This window comes from Monodelphis domestica, chromosome 3, assembly GCF_027887165.1.
Source record: "Monodelphis domestica isolate mMonDom1 chromosome 3, mMonDom1.pri, whole genome shotgun sequence".
In the NCBI taxonomy this organism is placed as follows: domain Eukaryota; kingdom Metazoa; phylum Chordata; class Mammalia; order Didelphimorphia; family Didelphidae; genus Monodelphis; species Monodelphis domestica.
Window position 1 is genome coordinate 274,930,834 of NC_077229.1, and position 24,112 is coordinate 274,954,945.

The following is a 24,112-nucleotide window of genomic DNA, read 5'->3' on the forward strand; positions in this document are numbered from 1 at the left end:
ACGCCAGTTGTTACGGGAGGTGCAGTTGTGGCCTGGTGTTGGCGTTCGCAGCGGCAAGACGTCGACGTCGCTCATCTTCAAAGGTGGTGGCGGCATGGTGAATGTGGGTTCTCCAGCTGCTTCTGTCAGAGGCAGCGAGTTCTAGTTGCCAGCCCACTTCAAGTTGGACTTTAGCTGATCCTTGAATCTTTTCTTTGGTCGGCCTTGTTTCCTGAGTCCAGCTGACAGTTCACCATAGAATACCTGTCTTGGTATTCGCTGTGGGTCCATGCGGATGACGTGTCCAGACCGTCGTAGCTGGGTTTTGAGGACCATGACTTCGATGCTGGTGGAGTTGGCTCTGTCGAGGACTTCCTGGTTGGTGATTCGGTCCTGCCGTCGGATCCTCACGATTGACCGGAGAGAGCATTGGTGGAATTGCTCCAGCTGCTTCATGTGCTTCCGGTACAGTGTCCATGTCTCGCAACCGTACAGAAGCGGGCTGAGGACCACTGCGTTGTACACTTTGAGCTTCATCGCAGTGCTTACACCGCTATGTTGGAGGACTTTGCAGCACAGCCGCCCGAGTGCCTGGCTGGCCTTTTGGATCCTGGCATTGATCTCGTGGTCTAGGGACCCGTCGTTGGCAATGGTGCTGCCCAAGTACTTGAAAGTGTTTTTGTTATAAAGCTCCGTGCCGTCGACTGTAATGCACGGCTGGTTCGTTGGCCTCCCTGGTACAGGTTGGAATAGCACCTCTGTTTTGCTGAGGCTGATAGTCAGGCCAAACAGTTTTGTTGCGGTAGAAAACCTGTCCACAATGGTTTGAAGATGATTTTCTTGGTGGGCCATGAGAGCACAGTCATCTGCGAAGAGAGCTTCCAGGATGAGTCTCTCTGTTGCCTTTGTTTTTGCAGTCAGGTGGCAAAGGTCGAATAGTGAGTCATCCAGTAGGTATTTGATGTAGACGCCCAGGTCTAGATCCATCACAGCATGTCGTAATACTTGGGTGAAAAATAGGTTGAATAATACCAGAGCCTTGTTTCACGCCATTGGAGATGTTGAAGCGATCGGAAGTCTCTCCACCAGATAGGACTTCCCCTGTCATGTGGACATGAAAGAGCTGGATCAGTTTGACAAATTTTGCTGGGCAACCAAGCTTGCGGAGGATCACCCACAATGCGTCCCTGTTCACTGTGTCGAACGCCTTTGTCAGGTCTATGAAGACAATGTAGAGACTCAGGTTCTGCTCAAGGCATTTTTCCTGCATTTGCCGCACTGTGAAGACCATGTCGATGGTGCTGCGATCTGGTCGAAAGCCACATTGTGATTCAGGTAGGTTCTGCTCTGAAACAGATGATAGGAGTCTGTTGAGTATAACACAGGCAAGGATCTTTCTGGCAGTGGAGAGTAGTGAGATGCCTCTGTAGTTGTCACAGGCTGCTCGTGAGCCTTTGTTCTTGTATAGGGCTACAATGGAGGCATCTCTGAGTTCTGGGGGTATGTCTTCCTCTTCCCATATGCTGGTCAGTACTATGTGGAATGCTTGGAGCGCCTTTCCATTTAAGGCCTTGTATACCTCGGTTGGGATCCCGTCTTTACCGGGTGCCTTGCCTGCACTCATTTGTTTAATGGCTTTTTGGACTTTCTCTATTGAAGGAGGAACATCAAGTTGTTCAATGGAGTGGTTTTGGGGGATCTGGTCAAGGGAGCTTTGGTCGACTGAAGAGGGTCAGTTGAGAAGCTGACTGAAGTGTTCTTTCCACCTGTTGCTGATGCCTTTTTTATCTTTTATGAGAGTGTCACCGTCAGAGGATAGCAAGGGAGTGGTAGTGGGTTTTGATGGCCCATAGACAGTCTTGAGGGCAGTGAAAAATTGTTTGTAGTTTTTCATATCAGCAAACCGCTGGATTTCTTCTGCCTTTTTTTCCCACCATCGGTCTTGCATCTTCCTGATCTCACACTGCGCTGTGGCTTGGAGAGACTTGAATCTATCCTTTTTAGGAGCAGAGTTTGGGTTATTTTGCCACTCCATAAAGGCTTTGTTTTTCTTGCTCAATAGGTCTTCAATAGCAGTGTTGTTCTCGTCAAACCAGTCCTGGTGGTTGCGTTGTTTTGGGCCTAGGACTGCCTTTGATGTTTCCTTCACTGTGTCTCTGAACTGGTTCCATTTCTCAGTTGAGCTTCCAGTGAGTGGTCCCTTGGCAGACAGCTTGTTGTCCAGGCAGGACTGGAATGTTTGCAAATAAGATGGATCTCTAAGACGACTCAAGTTGTAAAATGCACAAACTGTCTGGGCGCGTTTTGGATGGCGAGGCGCAATGCGCATTTGAAGAGTCGCTCTAACCAATTGGTGGTCTGTCCAGCATTCAGCTCCTTTCATGGTTCTAGTGATCTTTACATCCTGGATGTCTCGCTGGCGTACAATGATGTAGTCAATGAGATGCCACTGTTTTGATCTTGGGTGCATCCACGTTGTTTTATATTTGTTCGCCATTCTGAACACAGTGTTCGTGATGGTGAGTTCGAACTCTGAGCATTTGCTGAGTAGCAGTAGGCCGTTGTTGTTCACTTTGCCCACGCCGTGTTTGCTGAGCACTCCTTTCCATCTTTCATGGTCCTGGCCAACGCGGGTGTTGAAGTCTCCCAGTAGTATCAGCTTGTCATTTGTGGGCACTGAGTGCAGGACGGCACTCAGGTCAGAGTAGAACTGCTCGATGGTCCCCTCTGTGCTGGTCAGTGTTGGGGCATATGCGTTGATGATTGTGGCATACTGGTCTTTGCTGAGAGGCAAACGGATCTTCATGAGCCTCTCGCTGATGCCCACAGGCAAGTCTGGCAGCTGTTTGAGCAAACTGGTCTTGATGGCCAGGCCAACACCGTGGATTCTGTCTTCATTTGAGGCTCTACCTTTCCAGAAGAAGGTGTATCCCGTGGTGGGTTCGCTGAGTGATCCCTCTTCTGGTAAGTGTGTTTCGCTTAGGGCTGCGATGTCGATGTTATATTGCGCCAGTTCTTTACCGATTAGAGCTGTTCTTCTCTCAGGTCTTGGGTTATTCTGTCAAGTAATGTCCTGATGTTCCATGCTCCTAGTAGGAGTTTCTTTGTATTTTTTCTTTGATTTCGACCGCTTAAAGGAGATGACCTGCCAGCTGCGGTGTACTGACCGGGTGTTTGTAGGGCAGGCAATGTTTGGGACACCTTTTCTAGTCCCCTCCCTTGATTAGGGTGAGCAGTGCTGTCCTAGAGAGGGCTGCTCAGTCGCCCAGGATGCTGCCAAATATCCCTGCTGCCCACAGGGCCGAGCGACCACTGGTCCGTGGGCCGCCTATGTGCAGGATCATGACTACACCTGCCAGTGGTCACCTCCACCTGTTGCATCACCACTCCCCCATCGCCGCAGGTCTTAAAGAGAGTGGACGGGGTTAGGATAGATGAGTGTGCACAAAGATACTTGTACGTGAAAGAGATTTAAGTGGAAAAGCCGATGCACAGAGACCATCCCACTCTCTTGGCGTTGGAAGCCTGGGTCCATTGGCATGAAAAAAAAATTGTTACATCTGGAGACTTCCTCAGCTGCATTGGATGGCCATGTTGTCCTTTGTGCTCCAATATGCCCTAAGCACTCCACAGTGCTTCGCTGTGTCGCCCTCTTAGCCGTTGAACCTTCTTATTGGTTTCTTCCGTCTGTTCAGCCGACCCATGGTGAACCAGGGCTTTGCTCACCCAGCATGTGAAGACTGCTTCGGCTGAACAGATGGAAGAAACCAATAAGAACGTTCAACGGCTGAGAGGGCGATGATAAGAGAGTGAGAGGAGATAAAATTGGAGGCACTTATTGGAGATGGCCTTATTGGGGAATTTAGCCACAAAGGGCAGAAGAGATATAGAAGAATAATTAGCAGGGATCCTCAAGAGAGGATTTTTTCAGGGGCATGTTTGTAGGCAGAAAGGAATGAGCAGGAGGGAGGGAGAGTTAGAAAGAGTGGGGATGACAGAGGGGAGCAATCTGTTAGAGGAGATGGGATGGAATGAGGTCCTTTGAATAAGTAGAGGGTTAGCCTTGGTAAGGAGTAAAGCCACTTCATCGCGTGAAACAGGCAGAGGAGGGAAAAGTAGCCAAATGCTCTTGAGTGAAATGAAATGAGGAAGAAAGTAGAAAAGGGAGTTCATGGCAAATGGCTTCAATGTTTCCTACAAAATATGAGGCAAGGGTCTCAGCTAAGACAGTAGGAGAGGGAAGTCATGGAAGGTTTTAGGAAGGAAGAAAAGGTTTGCTTGGAATTTGTGGAGAAAAAGATAGTCAGTTGATAAGGGAGGCATTGTAGGACTGTCCAGCAGCAGAGAGGGTCCAGTGGGTGGTGGACCTAGTCAGAACAGTTGCAGGATTTTCTCCACTTTCATTCAGTAGTATGTGTCTAACATAGGCATTAAAGCATGGGACACTGGGAGTGATCCAAGGCTGGGAGCCACTGGTGATATGATAAGCCCAATTTATGAGAGGAGGGCAGTTTGAGTTGAATTGGTTCACCAAGGAGTCAAGATGGGAAGAAGAGAAGAGAATGGCAGGGGAGATAGCCTGGGCAAGAAGTAAAGGATCAAGGGACTAGAGGTCATAGTGCAGGTAGAGGAGGGTTATGTAAACAAAGAGGTGAAAAGTGAATAGATTATGGTCAAAGAAGGAGAAGTCAGAATTCTTGAATATGGAGGTGGTGCATATGGAAGGTATGACCATCTCTATGTGAGGCTGAGGTGGGGTGGAGGACTAGCTCTGGGGAGAAGAATAGGTTGAGGAAATGAATAATTAGGGTGTTTAAGGGAGAATTTATCTGCATCTTGAAGTCTCCTAGAATTCTCCTCAAGGAAGAGAGAAAAACCATAAGCCAAGTATGCAGTTTATTGAGAAAAGAAGGTGAATGAGGGGGACTGTAGAGGACAGTTACCTGGATATTGACTGAGTGGTAGAGATGAATAGTTTGACTCTCAAAGGAAAAGAGTTACTGAGTGATAAAGGTAGATAAAAAACCTAGAAATGACAAGGGAAAGCAAGGAGTATTTGAACTCTCTGACCTCAACCAGAGAGTCAAGGAGAATGAGTGAAGGTACAAAAGGGTGGCTTGTATTGTCAACCTTGGGGCAGGAAACACTAAAAAGCAAATGATCATGAGAAAGAGCTGAAGCCTGCTCTGAGATGATAAAAGTCTTGGACTCAATAGATGTGTTAATTAATTTGTCAGAATCCCTCTTCTTCTTTCTGCTCTGTTATAATGGATGATTTATTGGGTAAGAAGAGAAGAATCACATTCAGAAATAAAGGTTATGTAAAAATAAAAGACATTAAAATTTTATTTAATAAAAATAAAGTTAATTCTTCAAACTTAGGAAGAAAAAGAAATGGACTAAATTTAGGAATGAAGGGGAAAATCATGTGGATTGAATAAGAATTTCCAAGGAAGCCCTAGGGGAACCTAAAATCCTCCCAAATGTTCCCCAAATGGGAATGTGATATAAATTTTTAAGGGTAAATGCAGGTACACCAGGGCAGCCTGAAGATCCGGAACATAATCCCCAGAACCTAATGGGGTAGCCCTTAAGGTTTTAGCATTAAGTTCTAGGAGGCATTTAAAATTCTGAAGTATTATTACTATGGCAAGAGTTGCACCGGAAAAAGCATTAAAAGTTGGTACTTTCTATTATTTTTAATTATATATTCTTAACGTTTTGGATAATGTCCACCTGAGGTCAATTACCTAACATCCAGTTAACAAATAGCAATAAAAACTTACATCTATGTCAATCAATAAATATTTATCGTTTACTTAACAGCCCATGGGCTGGGGGCCAGGTCTGGGAGTCTATTGGAGAAGGGGTAGCTCCTGGTGAGGAACTCCCTTGACCACAGCAGATAAGGTCCTGTTCTGTAATTCTGAGAGTTAGTTACTTGAAACACTTCAAGGTTAGGTGATTTGCCCAAAGTCACAGAGTCATTTTAAGTCAAAGGTAGGACTTAAACTTGTCTTCCTTTCTCCAAGGCCATCCCTTTCCACTACATCTCAATGTTTTTCCTGTTAGGGTTGTTCAATCATTTTTCAGTCCTGTCCATCTCTTTATGATTCCATTTTGGGGTTTCCTTGGCAGAGATTTGCCATTTCCTTCTCCAGCTCATTTTACAGATGAGAAAACTGAGGCAAGCCAGGTTGAGCAGCTCACCCAGGATCACACAGCTAGTGTCTGAAACCAAATTTGAATTCAGGAAGATAAATCTTGCTGACTCTAGACCTGGCACTCTATCCAGTGTGCCACCTAGCTGCCCACAGTCTCTGCCTTCAGGGAGCTTATGTTCTCTCAGAGGAAATATCATGGACATACAAAATAAATATAAAGTTATTCAAGGAGAGGGAAAGAGAGTGGAGGCACTTGTTTAGGACAGGGAGATTAGAAAAGGCCTCAGATGGTTCTCAGCTTGGCTTTGAAGGAAATGAGAGCTTCTAAGAGGCTTTAAAACTTTTGTCTCACTCTAATGCAAATACTATCAACAAAGCAATGGGTTCAAATCAAGAAAACATCTAATGCCCAGTGGACTTACGCGTCGGCTATGGGGGGTGGGGGGGAGGAAAAGAAAATGATCTATGTCTTTAACGAATAATGCTTGGAAATGATCAAATAAAATATATTTAAAAAAAAAAAACTTTTGTCTCATAGCTATTGATGGAGCACAAGCTCTCTGTAGCACTCTTCTCCATCCCACGGCTTGTTCACAAATAGAGAACATTCCTAGAGAAAACTGTGCTAGCAAGACCCACTGGGAAAAGTGAATGGCATTTTCTAGATAGCACAGGGAATAACTAAATAGAATAGAAATAAGCAAGACAATTTTGATAGGGGATTTAAAAGTAATAGAAATGGGAGCCTCACACTATGAAATCTTGCATTTCTCACCAAAACATCAATGGCAAAACCTGTCCTTCCAGCATGAATTGCAGATTGATCACTTACCCACTCTGTGTACAGGATGTGTAATGGGCTCTCCTGGTTACCAGCTTTGTGTCTAATCTATTTTATTAATTATTCATGTTGCTCTTTACTTACTTTAGTTCTGAGCTGTTAGATATAATTAAATACGTACAGTGGCTGTCTCCTAGCCTGCATCTGCCTCCCTCTGCATACTCTGATTCCAGAAGGACCGCGAGAAACCTCTCCCACATGGACAAATGATGACAAGGTGGACACTGGGGATGCTGGCAATTCCAGAAGAATCCCTCAAACTCGTGCAAGTTCCTTATTCCCAATGAAGGATGTGTCAAGCCCCAAACCACACCTCCACCTCAATTTGGCCAAGCCGATTTTCTAGGGTTTTCAGGAGAGGTGAAGATTTCTCAGGAAGCTCCCAGGACCCTCAATAAAGATGCAAACCCTGATCCATACCTGAGGTGATGGCTTCCTTACCAATTGGGCTAACTCCATCAGCCCAGGACTAAGCTGCTACTCCCCACCTGGAGAGCCACTATTCCATCAACTCCCAAGAGGCTGCTCTACTGCCCCTGGGCTAATCCATTAGCCCTAAGGCTATCCCATTAGCCCCCAGGCTATTCCACCAGCTATTAAGCAATAATACCACTTTAAACTTCTTCAAATAAAATTCTTTTCTTCTTTCTGGCCTGAATAAAGTTTGAGTCTCCCATTCTTAGAGCAGAGACCCTGCTACAAAGTTATGCCTTCTCTAGTGCAGGAAGGGGAGGAAGGGAGATACCTGAGAATTCTAATGTAACAAGCAAATAAATAAATAAGTAAATTTAAAAATTAATAACTATGGGGATAAGAAGACACTCCTCTGTAGTTCTGTTTTATTTTCACTCTCTGTCTCTCACAGTTTCTCAGTATCATCAGACATCCTCTAGTCCTTGGCTTCCTATAAATGTATCAAAGATGTACTTACCCTTGGAATAAGGTGGGGTAGGTGAAATTCAAGACAGACAGGACATACTGAAAAACAAACAAAAAGCGAATAGATGTTATAAACCTCTCACATACCTCAGGGAAATCTCTCAATCTGTAATTTCAGTGGTATAGCAAACTCCCTGATGAGGAAACATCCTCTACAGACACAGGGTGGTATCTTGTCCACAACTCAGTCAGAGAGAGTCACCTACAGCACTGGGAGACTAAATTCCTTGAACAAAATAACCCAGATAGTATGTTTCAGAGGTAGGATTTGAATCCAAGTCTTTGTGCCTCCAAGACCAACTCTATTCACTATGGCATACAGCGTCTTCCATCACTTCTAATTCATCCTTGAACCTTGTGCAATGGATCACTCAAGGCCCCAAAGATTCAAATAATCAATGCTCTTAATATAGACATAGTCATCTATGGCAAATAGTAATAATATGGGAATAGCTCTTGGTCAATGATACATGTAAAACCCAGTGGAATTGCTCGTTGGCTCTGGGAAGGGAGGAGGAGGAGGAGAGGGAAAGAACATGAATCATGTAACCATAGAAAAATACTCTAAAATAATTAATTAAAAAATAAATTCATTTTTAAATATATAGAGAGACATACTCAAATACCTCCTGGATAAAAGCCTAAACTGTTCAGTAATGACCACCTCATGTTAGTTACCTAACCTCCAGGCAACAAATAATAATTCACATTTATGACAAGCAATAAACATTTATTTAGCTTTTTTTGTTGTTATTCAGTCATTTTTAGTCATATCTGACTTTTTGTGATGCCATATGGAGTTTTCTTGGGGAAGATACTGGAGTGGTTTGCCATTTCCTTCTCTGGCTCATTTTACAAATGAAGAAATGGAGGCAAACAAAGTTAAGCGACTCATATAAGGTCATCCAGCTAGTAAATGTCTGTGGCCAGATTTGAAATCAGAAAAGTGGAGTCCTTCTGATTCCAAGCCCAGCTCTTTATCCATTGCACCACTTACCTGCTCTTCTATTAAGTTTATAAAATGCTTAAAAACCAGTTCATAGGAAGATAAAAACTTCCATCTAGGAAGTTAAAAGCAATGAGCCATTGAAAGCCATAGCCTATGCATCAGTCAACAGAGAGCTAAACTTGGAGTCAAAAAAAGCTGGATTCAAATCCTACTTTGGACATATATTGGCTAGTGACTGGGCAAGTCATTTAACCTCCCCGTACCTAGTATGACTCTAAGTTTCAGAGGAGATCTCAGTTGGCCTCGTAGGTGCCTTTCCCTACCAGCCTCTTTCCAACTCTAGCTCTTCTTTAAATAGCATCTTCTCCCATTCAAATGGAAGCTTCTTGGGGAAAGGACCTGCTCTTATAAAAATACTTAGAGCAGCCCTTGGTGTGGGGGCACAGAATTCTAAAATGAGGAGGTATCCCTCAACTGGGGAATGGCCGAGCAAATTGTGGTATATAATGATGATGGAATACTATTGTGCTAAAAGGAATAATGAACAGGATGATTTCAGAAAGAGCTGGAAAGACCTACGTGAACTGATGCAGGTTGAAGTAAGTAGAACCAGGAGAACATTGTACACGGTAACAGCAATATTGTGGAACGATCAAATGTGAAAGCTTGGTTAATCTCAGCAAAACAATGATCTGGGACAATTCTGGAAGATTTATGACAAAGAATGCTATCCACATCCAGAGAAAGAGCTGTTGGGGTCAGAATGCAGATGAAAGCGGACAATTTTTCACTTTAATTTACTTGGGCTTTTTTCTGGGGGATTTGGTTTTAAATGAATATTCTCTTACAATGACCAATATGGAAGTATGTTTTATATGACAATGCAATTGCCTACCAGCTGTGGGAGGGGGAAGGAAAGGGAGGCAATTTGGATTATATAACTTCAGAAAACACATGTGGAAAATTGACATTACATGTAATTGGGAAAATAAAATATCTTTTAAAAAATGAATGTAAGTTCTTGAGGACTGGAACTGTGTTTCCTTTTTTTAATCTCTAGGAAGAGTTAGTACAGTGCCTTTTCCATAGGAAGGCCTTAATAAATGCTTTATTATTTATTAATTGGTACTGGAAGTTTGATCATATCAAGACTCAATATTGATCCTAAGTCAGAAAATAAGAGCTCAAAAAGAAAAAAACCACCCTATATACACACCACTGTGATTGTCAGTAATACAGTGTGCCTGGACTCACTAAAGAAACTGAAATCTACAGCTTTTTACATGTTCCCCTTTGGGGATTCACATTATTAAAGAGTATACTTAGGTGAGAAGCCTAACGTGAGATGGCAAGGCTGTGTCTGTGTGTGTGCGTGTGTCAGAGACTGACAGGAAGATGATTTACGAGTTCCTGGGAAGAGACACTTAAGATGTGGGGACTTCTGGGGCAGCGAAGGGGCTCAGTGGAGAGAGCTTGAGGCCTGGAATCAAGGGGATGTCGATTCACATCTGGCCTCCGACATGTGTCTCAGCAAGTCACTTAAACCCTAGCCCTCTTCTGCCTTGGAACCCACACTTAGTATCAATTCTAAGAAGAAAATAAGGGTTTAATTTTTTTTAAAGAAAAAAAAAAGATGTTAGAATGTCCTTTCTGATTTAGCACTAATCAAACTCTAGGCCTGGGGTTCTTTATCTTACTTTGTGGTAGGGACTCCTTTATCAGTCTGTTGAAAAGCACCCAGGATTTAGAGATAGAGATAGAGCCAAAGGTTGGCTGCTTTCGTGACTTCAGGCAAGTCTCTTAATGTATCTAGCCTCACTTGTTATTATTCTCCTTTGGTCATTTCAATCCTGTCTGACACTTTGTAACCCCATTTTGGGTTTTCTTGGCAAAGAAACTATAGTTTTGCCATTTCCTTCTCTAGTTCATTTCACAGATGAGAAAACTTTGACAAAGAGAGTTAAGTGTTTCCTCTTCTGTAAAAGAAATAGATGGCTCTATTTGATCCAAACTTTCGATCTTTTTGCATTTAGGAAAAATGTCCATTTTGATTTGTCCTTCAACAGCATGCAAAGCTTGTATGGAATAATTTCCAACCTTTTATCTAACTGACACCTTAATCTTGTTAAGCCCCCACACTTCCTAAATATGCCATGTGACCATATTTAATTGTTCTTAAATTCAAAATAAAAATTTTAAATTAATTAAATTAAATGCTTAAAATTTAATATCATTTTATGAAAACTTAAAATACTTGCGTGAAAAGAAGAGGGGGAAGGATGCCAAAAACTGGGTAGGTAATTATAAATTCAAAGCAGGTCCTATTTCAACAACATAAGGTCTATACAGTACAGGTCTGAAGGTATGCAGAGCAAAAATAATCAGAGGAGTCAAAAGGGCCTGTTTATGTATTAGAGGGCTGGTTTGGGTATAATGGAGAAAGAGATGATCCCAGAAAGTGGAAGGAGGGTGAGATAGATCCCCCCTCAGTCTTCTTCAAATATGTCTCTCCACTAACCCTGCCTTTACTCCCCCCTCTAATTACTGATTTTTAATGGGTAAACCTTTTCCCCTGGGGAAAGAGAGAGAAATCAGTTCTTTTCCCCCTTCAATATGACCAGGAAGTCAATTTAAGATAACTGACACTTTATTCTAACAAATGGTGGTTAGGGGTAAGATAACAAGATGTCTGCAGCAACCTGAGTTAATAAGAAAGAGGATAAGGAAAGTGCCTGTCTGTCTAAAAATATCTTTCTCCCTCCCACCCCAGAGTTGAGAGACCCAGGCTTCTGGTGTCTAAGAGGCTCAGGGTTTGATGACCCCTGGTCTTAGCACAGCAAAGCCAATGTCGATACTCGGGGTGTCACAGGAGCTGTGGGAGATCTTCAGATGCTCTTCTTTTTCTTCTCAGGTTTTGCCACAACTCTTGGTGTCTTTGGAGGGGGAGGGGAGGAGAATGGTGATTAGGATCAATGAGGGATTTTGTATGGCTCAGGAAAGAAATCTCTGATCAACCTGTCACCCTTGGCTTTCTCAGGCAAGAGAGATCAACTGTCTCCCCCAGGAATCTCCTTTTCCCTCAAGATCCCAAGCCTCCCTCACCATCCCCCACTGTAGATGCCAACCTCCGCATGTCCTCCAGGCTCTGCCCCTCAAAGTCTCTAGATCATTCCTCTATCACATTTAGGAGGTAATTCTTAACCTGGGGTCTGTGAACGTTTGAAAAAAGATTTATTTTGATAAATGTAGAGTGAATATATAGTGCTTACTAGATGGCAAGGACCACATCAAGGTGGCAAAGTGAAGAGATAGAGTAATGGGTCTCAAGGCAGGAAACCATGAATTTAAATCCAGTCTCAGACACTAACTAGTTGTTAGTTAGTTACACACTTAATCCAGTTTGCCTTAATTTATTCTGGAAAATGTATTATCTTAGTATTATCTGGAAAATGAACTAGAGAAGGAAATGGCAAACTGCTCCAGTATCTTTGCAAAGAAAAACCCAAATGGAGTCACTAAGATTCAGATATGACTGCACAACCATTCAATGTGGCATGTGTTGCAATAAGGCTTTACAAATGTCATTTTATTTGACCCTTACAACAACCCTGGGAGATAAGTTCTATTAATAACATCTCTATTTCAACAGTTAGTTTTCTTTACAATCCTATGTGTTTCAACTTATGCATTTAAAAATATTATTCTCAGAAGACTTCACCAGACTGCTAAAGGGCGCACACACACAGAAAAAAGGTCAGGAATCCCTGGTTTGGGGGGGCGGGGGGAATGGGCCAAGACAATATAGGGTTTTATTATTTTTTATTTTAATAAATATTTTATTTTACCAGTTACAAGTAAAACAATTTTCCACATAAGTTTTCTCAAAGCTATATGATCCAAATTGCTCCCTCCCCCTTCTTGGAGAGGGAAAGCAATTTGATCTGGGTAATACATTTATTATCATGAGAAACATTTCCATATTGTTCATTTTTTTTTTAAAGAAAATAATCAGACATGGGGCAGCTGGGTAGCTCAGTGGATTGAGAGTCAAGCCCAGAGACTGGAGGTCCTGGGTTCAACTATGACTTCAGACACTTCCTAGCTGTGTGACCCTGGATAAGTCATTTAACCCACATTGCCTAACCCTGAGCACTCTTCTGCATTGCAACCAACACATAATATTGATCCTAAGACGGAAGGTGAGGTTTTAGAAAATAAAATAAAATAATCAGACAAAAACAAAACCCCAAATAAAAACCCAAATAAACTAAAGTAAAAAACAGTATGCTTGAATCCTCCTTCCAATTTCAACAGTTCTTTCCCTGGAAGTGGATAATATGCTTTTATTACTTCTAAGAGATTCTTTTATCAAGATAGATCGAGTGATATACATTCTCAGCCCTACCCTCACTAAGTGTGCCCTGGCTTAGAGTGTAGGACTTGCAGTCAGGAACCCCCGAGTGTGAATCCTACCTTACTCACTTATTAGCTGTGTGACCTTGGTAAGTCATTTAAACCTCAGTCAGCTTCAGTCACACCAAATCTGTAAAATAGGTATAAGAACTGCAGGACTTATGTTTATTTATATAAATACTATTCTCTAGGGGTCAACAGACTAGGAAGCTTTTTGTTTGCCAAGAACCCCGAAGGATTTAAAACCTTTAAGCAAAATTTCTTTGGGTCATAGCAGCAGGATTTTTGGAGCCGAGAGAGCCCTTGGAAATCACCGAAATGCCCTTCTAATTAAAAATGACAAGACAAAGCAGGAGTTATCTATGGAGTCCGGGGTCTGCAGCAGCAGAAACAGTCCCAGCGGTGCAGCAAGGGTCCCGAAGGGCACAGGAAAGTGAAATCCCACGCCCCTGAGCTCACCCTTCTCGCTCACCTTGTTCGTGAGGTAGGTGGCCAGGTAGAAGGCACAGAAAGTGAGACCCGGGAATGGTCTCTTGGTCTGCATCCGTCAAAGCATCCTTTCCCGGCGGACGAGGAAGAGAGCAAGCAAAGCTTCCTACTGGGCTCCGGGAAAGCCAGGGCGCTGAAATCTGCAACAAGGAGAAGATGCCACGACAGTCCCACGTTGCTCTACCCGGGCTCCAATAAGCAAAAGGGACAGCCCACGCCGGGTCCCTCCCTCTTAAAGGGGCCGTGCGCCTTTTAGAGGTCTGGGGAACGGGCTTAGTCCGATCAGAAACTGCCCAGAAAGCTTTGATTTGCTTACCTGGGAAAGGCTAAAACGAGAGCCGGAGAAGGGAAGGAGTTTCTCACCTCTCCTAGACCAAAGCGAATTAACCCCTGTCGTAAGAAAAAGAGAAGGGAGGTATTGGAGGGAGAGGGGGAAGAAGAGATTATTATGACCCTTATTGACCCTAATTGTCCCAATCTGAACATGTAATTGTATAAATGTCATTAAATCCCCTTAGTTTAATTCAATTCAGCAGGAAACCTCTATTAGGTGCAAGGTCCGTGTGATAAAAAAGATAAAGATAAAAAATAGCCCAGAGGGCAGGAATTGGGTGTCATTTTTCAATTTGGGCAGCTAGGTGGCATAGTGTATTAGGTAGAAAACTCATCTTGATTTCATATTAGATCTCAGGCCCTCGCTGTGTGACTTAGTGTTAAGTTAAGTTAAGTGACAAGTCACTTAAGCCTGTTTGCCTCAGTTCCCTCATCAGGAAAATGAGCTAGAAAAGGAAATAGCAAACCACTGCAGTGTCTTTACCAAGAAAACCCCAAATAAGTCAAGAAGAGTTGGACCCCAATGAAATGATTCAAGGACAAGAGAAGCCCTCAAGAAGCTTACAATCTGATAATAAAAGTGACAGTTTATGTAATAAAGTAACATATATGTGTATAAATTAAAAACCTAGAGCCCCCAATCCCCATCCCACCAAGACTTTGAGCTCGTGGAGACCACAATGATTCAGAGAGACCAATAGAAAGGATCATTAGTTGTTTTTTTTTTCTTTTCCCCTAGAATTAATTAGGTATAATTAATGGTAGGCAGCTAGACAGCAAAGTGAATTGAGTACCAGACATGGAGTCAGGAAGATTCATCTTAACTCAGTTCAAATCTGGCCTCAAACACTTTGCTAGAAGGTGACCCTGGGCAAATCACTTAACCCTATTTGCCTCAGTTTCCTCACTTGTAAAAATGAGCTGGAGAAGGAAATGGCAAACCATTATCTTTGTCAAGAAAACCCCAAATGAGATCACAAAGAGTAAACTGAACGAATACTGAATTCATGCCTAGGTTTCCCCCAAAAATGAGTAGCAAGAACTCCACATAACAAAAGCTAATATTTGTATAACACTGGCTATGAACCAGATACTATCCTCAGCCCTTTACCATATTATTTCCTTTAATTCTAGCAACAGCCCTAGGAGGAGGTGCTGTTATGATCCCCATTTTACAGAAGAAACTGTGGCAAACAGAGGTTAATTGTTTTGCAGACTATCAGTTCCCATTAGACTGTGAACACCTTGGGAGCAGAGACTGTTGTTTTTTTGTTTTTGTTTTTTTTCCGGGGGGGTTTATTTTGGGGGGATTTTTGCCTTTATATCTCAGGCACTTAGCACAATACTTAGAACACTTTAGGTACTTTAGCAATGTTTGTTGAACTGCTAATTGTAAAAGAAACTGAATTTGGTTGGTCATCAAAGGAACCCTCTGACATTCCAGGGAATCTGTCTTTCCAAGATCCCAGAGAATGTCTTCTCCAAGAGATAAGAGGCACTGGTAGATTTCTTGCAGAAACATATGGCAGGGACCACCCCAGGTTTGAGAGTTTGGGTATCTGACTTTATAGAAAAAGGAAAGAATTATCCTTGAACAAAGAATTTTCTCCCCAACAAGGGGGAGTGGGGTGGATGGCAAGAGAGGGAGCATGCAGATATCTTGCTTCCCCTAAACCTTGGCTTTACTCTTTAAGAAAGACACAGATCAAGAACTCTGTAGGCTACTCTCTCAAGAAGATCTGTGTTTGAAACCTGAAACTCTTAGTGACTGCTTGACCAGGACTCAAATTATTTAGCTTCTGTTAACCTCAGTTTCCTCATCTGGAAAATGGAAATAATAACATAATCTAACTCCCAGGGTTGTTATGAGGATTAAATGAGATGATATTTATCAAGTGCTATAAAAATGCTAGCTATTATTAAACTTCCTTTATAATTCAACTGAGGATACTGGAATGGTTTGCCATTTTCCTCTCCAGTGGATCAATCAAAGGTTAAGTGACTTGCCCAGGTTCACACAGTTAGGAAATTTCTGAGGCCAGATTTAAACTCAGTCTTCTTGGCTCTAGGGCCATCATTCTATCCTTAGATAGAGGAACAGATTTACACAGGTATACAGCTAAGGGGCAGCTAGGTGGCATAGTAGATAGAGTGCCAGATCGGAAGTTAGGAAGACTCACCTTCCTGAGTTCAAATCTAGCCTCAGACACTTACTGACTGGGTGACCCTGGGCAAATCATGTCAACCTGCTTGCCTCCCTTTCCTCATCTATAAAATAATCTGGAGAAGGAAGTAGCAAAATGGTCCAGTATCTTTGCCAAGAAAACCCAAATGGGGTCATAAACCATTGGACATGACTGAAACAACTAACAACCAATCTCAGGGGGAAGGTACTGGCAGTCAAGGAAGCCTCCTACAAAAAAGTAGGACTTGAGCTTGAAGGAAATCATCGAAATAACAAAGAGAGCCACTGTGGTTCATGGGAGGTAGGGAGAAGTTACACAGTGAGACTGGCACTTTGGAAAAAAATATTCTCAAAAACTAAAGGGAGAATGGATTGAAGTGCTTCAAATCTCTTACTATAAAAGATGTATATAAAATTTTAGGTATCTCTGTCCTCTCCACCTTTATTGAATGTTTTAATTCAAATTGTCTTAGTATCAAGCCTAAGAATAACAAAATGATTTATATTAGTTAATGATAAGAGTTTTTAGTTAATAGTATTCTTTTTTTGTATTTCATATCTTTTAATAAAACTGACATTTAACTCAACAAATAAATTGTTATCCTTATATTTTTTTAAAAAATTGTCTCAATGAGAGAGGTTTGAGGCAAGTATACCTATTAGAAAGCTAATATAAATACAGTTAGGTGACTCAGTGGATAGAGAGCCAAGCCTGGATGTGAGGTCCTGAGTTCATATGTGACCTCAGACATTTCCTAGCTGTGTGACCCTGGGTGAGTCACTTAACCCCAATTGTATAACCCTTACTGCTCTTCTATCTTTGAACCAATACTTACTATCAATTCTAAGACAGAAGATAATGGTTTTGAAAAAGAAAACTATTTTAAGAGCCCAACCAGGATTAGATGAGTTTTGAACCAGAGTTGCTCTTCTATGGGTTGAGAAAAGGAATCTTGTACCAGAGATACTTTGAAAATAGAAAAGATGAGATTTGACAAGAGATTCAAGTGTGTATAGGAGCCAGAAGTAGAGGATGACATCAAGTTTGTTAACCTGGGTGACTGGGAGAATGACTCAGCACTAATGAGGAAGTTTAGAAGAGGGATTCCAATTATATTACTCATGTCTATGTAATCTCAACTGGACCCCTCCTGCAATAAAGCAATTCTCTTACATCTCCCTAATTGACTCATTAGAGCAGCTAGTTGTCTTAGTGGATGGAGTGTTGGTCCTGGAGTCAGGAAGACATGAGTTCAAATCGAGCCTCAGACACTTGCTAGCTGTGTGACCCTGGGTGACTCATTTAAACTTTTGTTTACTTTAATACACTGGAGAAGGAAATGGCAAACCACTCTAGCATCTTTGCTAAGAAAACCCCATAGACAGCATGGTCTACAGGTTCACGAAGAGTCAGATGACTGAACAATTGACACTCTCCACTGTGCTTCTTTCAAACCTTTTCATTCCCTCTCCAACCCACCATGGGTCCCTTCCATCTACTCTCTCTGCTAAGAACCTTAAGTCATGTCTCACCGAAGAAAGTGAGGCCATGCAGAGAGCTCCCTCTTTCCTTGCTTCTCCTCCCCTTGCCTCTCCCAGATGCTCTCTGCCACCAGCTCTAGCATCATTCCTATCTCACATGATGAAGTAGCTCTTCTCCTTGCCAAGACAAACCCCTCTCCATAAGCACATTCTATCCTGTCTTCTCCGGCAGATTGCTTCCTCCATCATCCAGACTCACTTTTATTTTCAGTCTCTATATTTATCTATTGCCCTCTTTACAATGTAAGTTAAAACTCCGGTGAACTGAGGCACAAAGTCCCAAGCATGATCCATTTATTAGTAATGTACACAATTTGCCTACAAATAGGATCTCAGTTTCCCCAGTAATCTAAAACTCCAAAGGAAGGAGACCTTTACAGATTTGGGAAGTTACAGAACAAAGAACAGAACAAGGTTGGTGACATCATGACAGATGACATAGCTGAGGCTTGGGGAACAATATGTTTGGAAGCTGGGAATTAGGAGCTAGCAAAAAAAAAAAATCCCTCCTTCCCTCCTGTGACTTAAGGAATGTCCAGTGTTTGAGTCTATCTGAAAGATAAAAGATAGTGGCCCAGACTTATGGACAGCAAACCAGACATCCTTAAGATTTTTTTGTTTGTTTCTTTTAGCAAAAGTAGAGCATTACAGCAGCAACTCAGTCACATAGCCCCAAGGGACCACCCTGCAGCCCTCTCTCACCTCTCTCCACCAGCGACTCCCTAGCAGGATGGTGTAATCAGTTTCCTCTGCCCCAACCTCTTTCCAGCACAGGTTGGGGCAGGTTCAGGGAAGCTGGCAGAAAGCCTTAAGACAAATCAGTCACTTAAGCACCCCCCAAGGGAAAAGAGCAGCTAAAGTATCTCCAACTCATTTCTGTCCAAAACAAGTAGACTATGTGTAAGAGATAAGGAAGAAAGAAGGAAAGAGTGACACTGCTCAAAACCAAGGTCTTCCTCCCACTTCTTAATAAGGGGAATGATTAATCTGGAGACCCCAGCTAGGTTATTCTTTTTAATACAAAGGAAAAGGTGGGAATGATAGACAAAACAGGCCCCAGCTAAGCAATAGGAAACTAACAAACCCCAGCCTAGGCAACAGAAAGCCAATAAAACGGTTGCCAACATTTCCACCCCCCTACCCTAGGAATATCTAGTGATGTTAATCCAAGTAGCTCACCTTCCCCAGAGACAACCAATAGGTTTAACACAAGTTGTATGACCCCTAAAACCCTCTAATGCTAGAAGATCTCATGATTCCCCCACCCAGATGGAACTTCCAAGCCCCCTTCTACTGGCACTCAGCTCCCCCTTGCTGCTTCTTTCCTCCATTAAAGCTTTACCATATTACCTTTCTCTGGTCTCGTTGTCTCTTGAGTTGAATCCCCATCATTTGGACTGTTCTAGGTAAAAAAAATTGGGGGGAGGGGGAAGAAGTGGGGAGAAGAGGCTGCAGCAAGTCTGATGATAGTCACAGCCCAGGGTGCCAGAGTAAGCACTTGGAAGACACCAGCAGAGTTGAGGGTGCTGCTCTTGGCAAAACTGAACTTGCTTAGGGTCTCCTCCAGCAGAGAGGTCAGGCGACTGGTCAGTCTCACTGATGAAGCCCAGATGCACTAGCTCTGCTGGGATGTTTTCACTGGGCAGCAAGGCACAACTCAAATACTGATTCCATTTGTCAGCAAGTTTGAGTAGGAGTGCCAGAGGATGTTGGGCTCCTTCCTCTACTGACTCAATGTTGCACAGCATCAGCACCTCCTTTCTGTTCTCTACTTGAGCTGGCTCAGATGTTGGAGTCTTCCCAGACTGAAACACTACAGGTGAAGTCACCCCCTCTTTTGGGGGCCAAGGCAGCCCAAATGCTGTTAGGGGACAGAGCCCATTTCTGACATCTTTAAGGAAAATATCCCATTCCAGAGCTGGTGACTGAGAATACAAAGTCTGATAAAGTTCCCTGCCAGGTCCTGCAGGGATTTATTTTTGCCAGGACAGCATGGGCATCCCCATTCTTGGTGATCTCCTCCAGGGCATTTGTGGCATCAGTGCCCCATGATGCAATGTATAGCAAGTAGTTTGAGTGAGGGCTCCTCAAAAAGCAGAAAAGTAATTCTCTGACTATAGGTCAAAAAGCAGGCATTTCTGAATGAATTCTCTCTGAAGTGGGTCCTGGAATAGTCAAATAGCACTCCTAATGGCCTCCTGTGGTCCATAAGATGACTCTCCATTTCCCTGAATCTCTAGTGCTGCCATCTCCCAGTGCACACATGCCAATGGGGTAGATGCCACTGTTGGTATCACGTTAGCAACTTCTTCATACCCAGGGGCAAAGAAGTGTAGATTCTTCTGTTCTTCCCAATAAGTCTTCACATGATTATTAATGGTGTCAGAAGCCACAAAGCCAAAATTGATGGGTTCAGGTGCTGGATAAAGATGGGGTCACAGACCTGGATCCCAAGGATGACTGGGGGTCACCAGAGTACAGGTAGCTAAGAGCAGAGAGGATCTGCATACACCGCCACTTCCGAGCCTTTTCATTCACGGTCTTGTGGTTTTTCTTTGTCTGCTTCAGCAACTATTTCAGACGCCCAGATGACATGTATTCTATGATTATAATCATCCTGACAGATCCAAACATTCTGGAGGGCAATTTGGAATTATACTCAAAGGGCTACAAAACGGCATATTCTTTGATCTGGTGGTGCCACTACTTGGGTCTGTATTCCAAAGAGATCTTAAAAAAGGGGAAAGGACCTACTTGTACAAAAATATTTCTAGCAGCTTTTTTTTGTGGTGACTGACATGGGCACTGTACCCCAGAAACTCAGGGAAACTCCCTTGCTTTGCCTCCTCCTGGCACTTATCCTAGAAACACCCAATGACCCCCCCTAGGGTCCTGAGATGTTTATCCTCTTTGATCATCCTCTAGTTTTAAGATGGACAAAGAGATGAATCTTTATGCTTCCAGGCAGACCCCAGTCAGATGACCACCTCACCCCACCAAATGCCTGAGGGACTAATGCTCTATAGGTCACATCCACACCATGACATAGCATCTGTTGTAAAAAGTATAAAATCCCCAGAAATGATGTCGTCTGGGGGACAGCCTTTCCATCCATGCTGTCCTCCCAGGAACTGCTCCCCATCTTGCTGTCCCACCTTGCTAACCTCCTGACTATTCTCAACATTACTTTCTAAATTAATAAATTTCTCTTTTTGTTTTTAAGCTAAATTTTGGAGTCATTGCATGCTTGCAAAAGGTATCCTTCCCGAACCCCAAAGGGATCCTTCCCGCCCATAACAGTGACAAAGAATTGGGATGTCCATCCATTGGGGAATGGCTGAACAAATTGTGGTACATGTTGGTGATGGAATTCTATTGTACTATAAAAAATGATAAGCCAGATGATTTCAGGAAAAGCTGGAAAAATCTGCAGGAACTGATGCAGAGTGAAATAAACAGAACCGAGAGAACACCGTACACAATAACAGCAACTTTAGACAATTATCTGTGAAAACTTGGCTACTTTCAGCAATGCAATGATCTGGGACAATCTTGAAAGACTTATGATGGGGAATGCTATCCACCTCCAGAGAAAGAACTGTTGGAGTCATCACTCACATCAGTGTATTTACAGTTTATTTTGGGGTTTGGGTTATGTATGACTTTGCTCTTACAACAATGACCAATATGGAAGTGTGTTTTGCATGACAATAAAAAAATGGAAAAAATAAAATAAAAAATCATCCAGGTTTTGTTCTCCTTGATGCCAGCCCAGTACTTGTGCACCTTAACAATGCTGAGATGTTCCAGGTGAATCAGATTATCAAATACAGCAAGAAACTTTTTCCTCCTGAAGTCTGTAGTTCTTTTATTCTTTTGCTCAGATAACTGCACCTTATTCCACCCAACTTCCACACCATCTATTGCTGCTTAAGCACTATTGATTCCTGGGACATTCCAGTGATTCACCTCTTCCCTCCCTTTGTGCCAATGTCCACAGGGTGACTCTTCCAGGATCTCAGTCTCTCCTCTTCCTCTGGAGAAACAGCTGAAGCTGTAGAGGCCCTTGGGGGTGATATAGAAGTCAACCAGGGGGCTGAAGAGGAGGGTTCTGCCTTTGGGTCTGAACTGCTGCTGGGTTCTTTTTGGGTCTCCCCCTCCAACACGCTGGAATGAACACTTAGGTGAAATTGGGTTCCCTCAGCCTCTGCTGCAATTCTGGCTCCAATTCTTGTTCTGAAGGCTCTGTTCACTTGGGCTAAGTTCAAATAGGTGCCATTTTTTGGACTGTTAGTCTCTTCCTCCTCCCCCTCTTCCAGCACTTTGAGAGTAGGGTGCTATCCCTCCTCTTCTCCATCTCAGATGAAGTGTTCTTGGGGAAGTTGTGTTATAGGCCCCTCTTGGTGATATAAACATATTAAACCAGGTGCCCTGGTGTCCACCCACATCCACTAGGATAGCAGAATCCCTGGAAGCAAGAATAAAACAGTAATTAGCAAGAGAACTAGATTTAACTCCTTGTAGGCTTTCTGAATTTCTGAACAAAGAACCACAATTTAAGCAATATGGGGATAAGGCAAAAGATAATTGTTCAGTGTGAATATTTTATATCTAAGAAATCAACAAATCAGGGCATGATTTATCATTTTATTGATTGTTTAGACTTTTTTAAAAAGTGGAAAAATGTTAATAGGACAAATTAAACTTAAAGTATGTTTTACTTACTTTTTTTTTTGAGAGCCAGTTTTTAAACATTGCCTAGCATACCTCTGCCCTTCACTTTTTGTTCATTGTAATGTTAACAGAAGGTACATAGTGTTGCAGCAGAATTTGGAACCAAGGGGCGGCAAGGTAGCTCAGTGGATTGAGAGCCAGTCCTAGAGATGGGAGATCCTAGGTTCATTAGGACACTTCCTAGCTGTGATCCTGGGCAAGTCACTTGAGCCCCATTGCCTAGCCCTTACCACTCTTCTGTCTTGGAACCAATATGCAGTATTGATTCTAAGACAGAAGGTAAGGGTTTAAAAAAGAAAATAAAAAGAATTTATGACCAAATAGGTAAGTTGAGGCAGACTTCTCCAAGAAAAGTTATGTTTTATTAATAGAGGCATTAGCCACCAATAAAGCAGATCTCTTGGTCCCTTCAAGTAGCCAAACAACCCCAAATTGGGGATGTGATACAGTACACTTTTATAAGCATAGAACAAAGAAGAGAGCAAAAATCCCACCACTGGTGAAGAGATTAGTTGCATCATGAATTTCAGAAATTGCAATTGATGACATAACTGAGACACAGGAAACAACATGATTGGTTGAAATTTGGTCATCCCGGCTAGCAACCTATCCCTGCTTCTCCCCTAGAAGGAATAAGGGCTCTTTGGTGGCATCCAAGCAGCCCAGACTTTTGGACATCAAGCCCAACTCCCTCTCTGTCTCACACACTTTCCAAGGCTGGACAGAATTCTCGGAGTCTAGAAAAGATCATTGAAGAGCAGAAAGGCTGAATTTTTTAAATTTAAATTAAACCTGTTACAGACCAGCTAAACATTGAACTAAGTTCAGAAACGAAGAACCATACATAACTTAAGCAGTTATGGGGAGTGGGGAAGCAATACAGGATAAAATCAATTATTTGTAAATAGGATCAATAAGAAAATGTTTCAGGATGGATTTTAATATGCCTTTTTATTTTTAAATGCCTTTTTAAAATTTAAATTTAAAATGCTTTTTCATAAGGCAGTCATATATGTCTATGCTATTTAAAGAGATAGAGACCTAGCCAAAAGCAAACTTGGAAAACACAGAATGGGGCAGGGATAACCGATGTACAAATACAGAGATGCACACCAAAAGGAGAACTCTGCTCCCGCTTGATTCCAGACACAGGCATACTGACAATGAGTGCAAAGCCTGGGGCAGCGAAGGGCATGATGAAGAGGGAGCTGATGGTTACATAGAACTTTAAGCTTATGATGAGTATGGCATCCGGCTAGGTAGCAGCATGGGGCCCAGAGCTAGAATAGGCTAGATCTGGTTTCATGTGTGTCCTTAGATACCTTACTGTCGGTGTGACCCTAGACAAGGTACTTAATGTCTGTCTGCCTCTGTTTCCTCACCTATAAAATGGGGATAATAATAGCACTTACTTTATAGAGTTTTTTTGAGAATCAACTAAGAAAATAATTTTAAAGCATTTTGCAAACTATTTTTGCAAAGCCCTATGTAAGTTCTAGGTATTGTTATTATGTCATATGATTTCCCCTCCCCCAAAAGCCTCA

The 24,112-nt window shown here is 42.5% G+C and overlaps 1 protein-coding gene and 1 pseudogene across 2 annotated transcripts in view; both read right to left on the reverse strand.

Moving 5' to 3' along the window:
* Nucleotides 1-13,946, reverse strand: part of TMEM241 (transmembrane protein 241) — a 172,636-nt gene extending 158,690 nt beyond the window's left edge. The window contains exons 1-2 of one of the 2 annotated variants that reach the window (XM_007487617.3): nt 13,758-13,946; nt 7,916-7,962 (exon numbers count right to left, since the gene is read on the reverse strand). In XM_007487617.3, the coding sequence (XP_007487679.2) occupies nt 7,916-7,962; nt 13,758-13,829 (119 nt within the window). In that variant the 5' untranslated portion in view covers nt 13,830-13,946. The remainder of the gene's footprint in view (nt 1-7,915; nt 7,963-13,757) is intronic. The other variant, XM_007487621.3, reaches the window with a different exon arrangement.
* A 5,290-nt stretch (nt 13,947-19,236) lies between these two features.
* On the reverse strand, nt 19,237-23,763 carry LOC100617815 (nuclear receptor-binding protein-like; annotated as a pseudogene).
* Nucleotides 23,764-24,112: the final 349 nt, after the last annotated feature.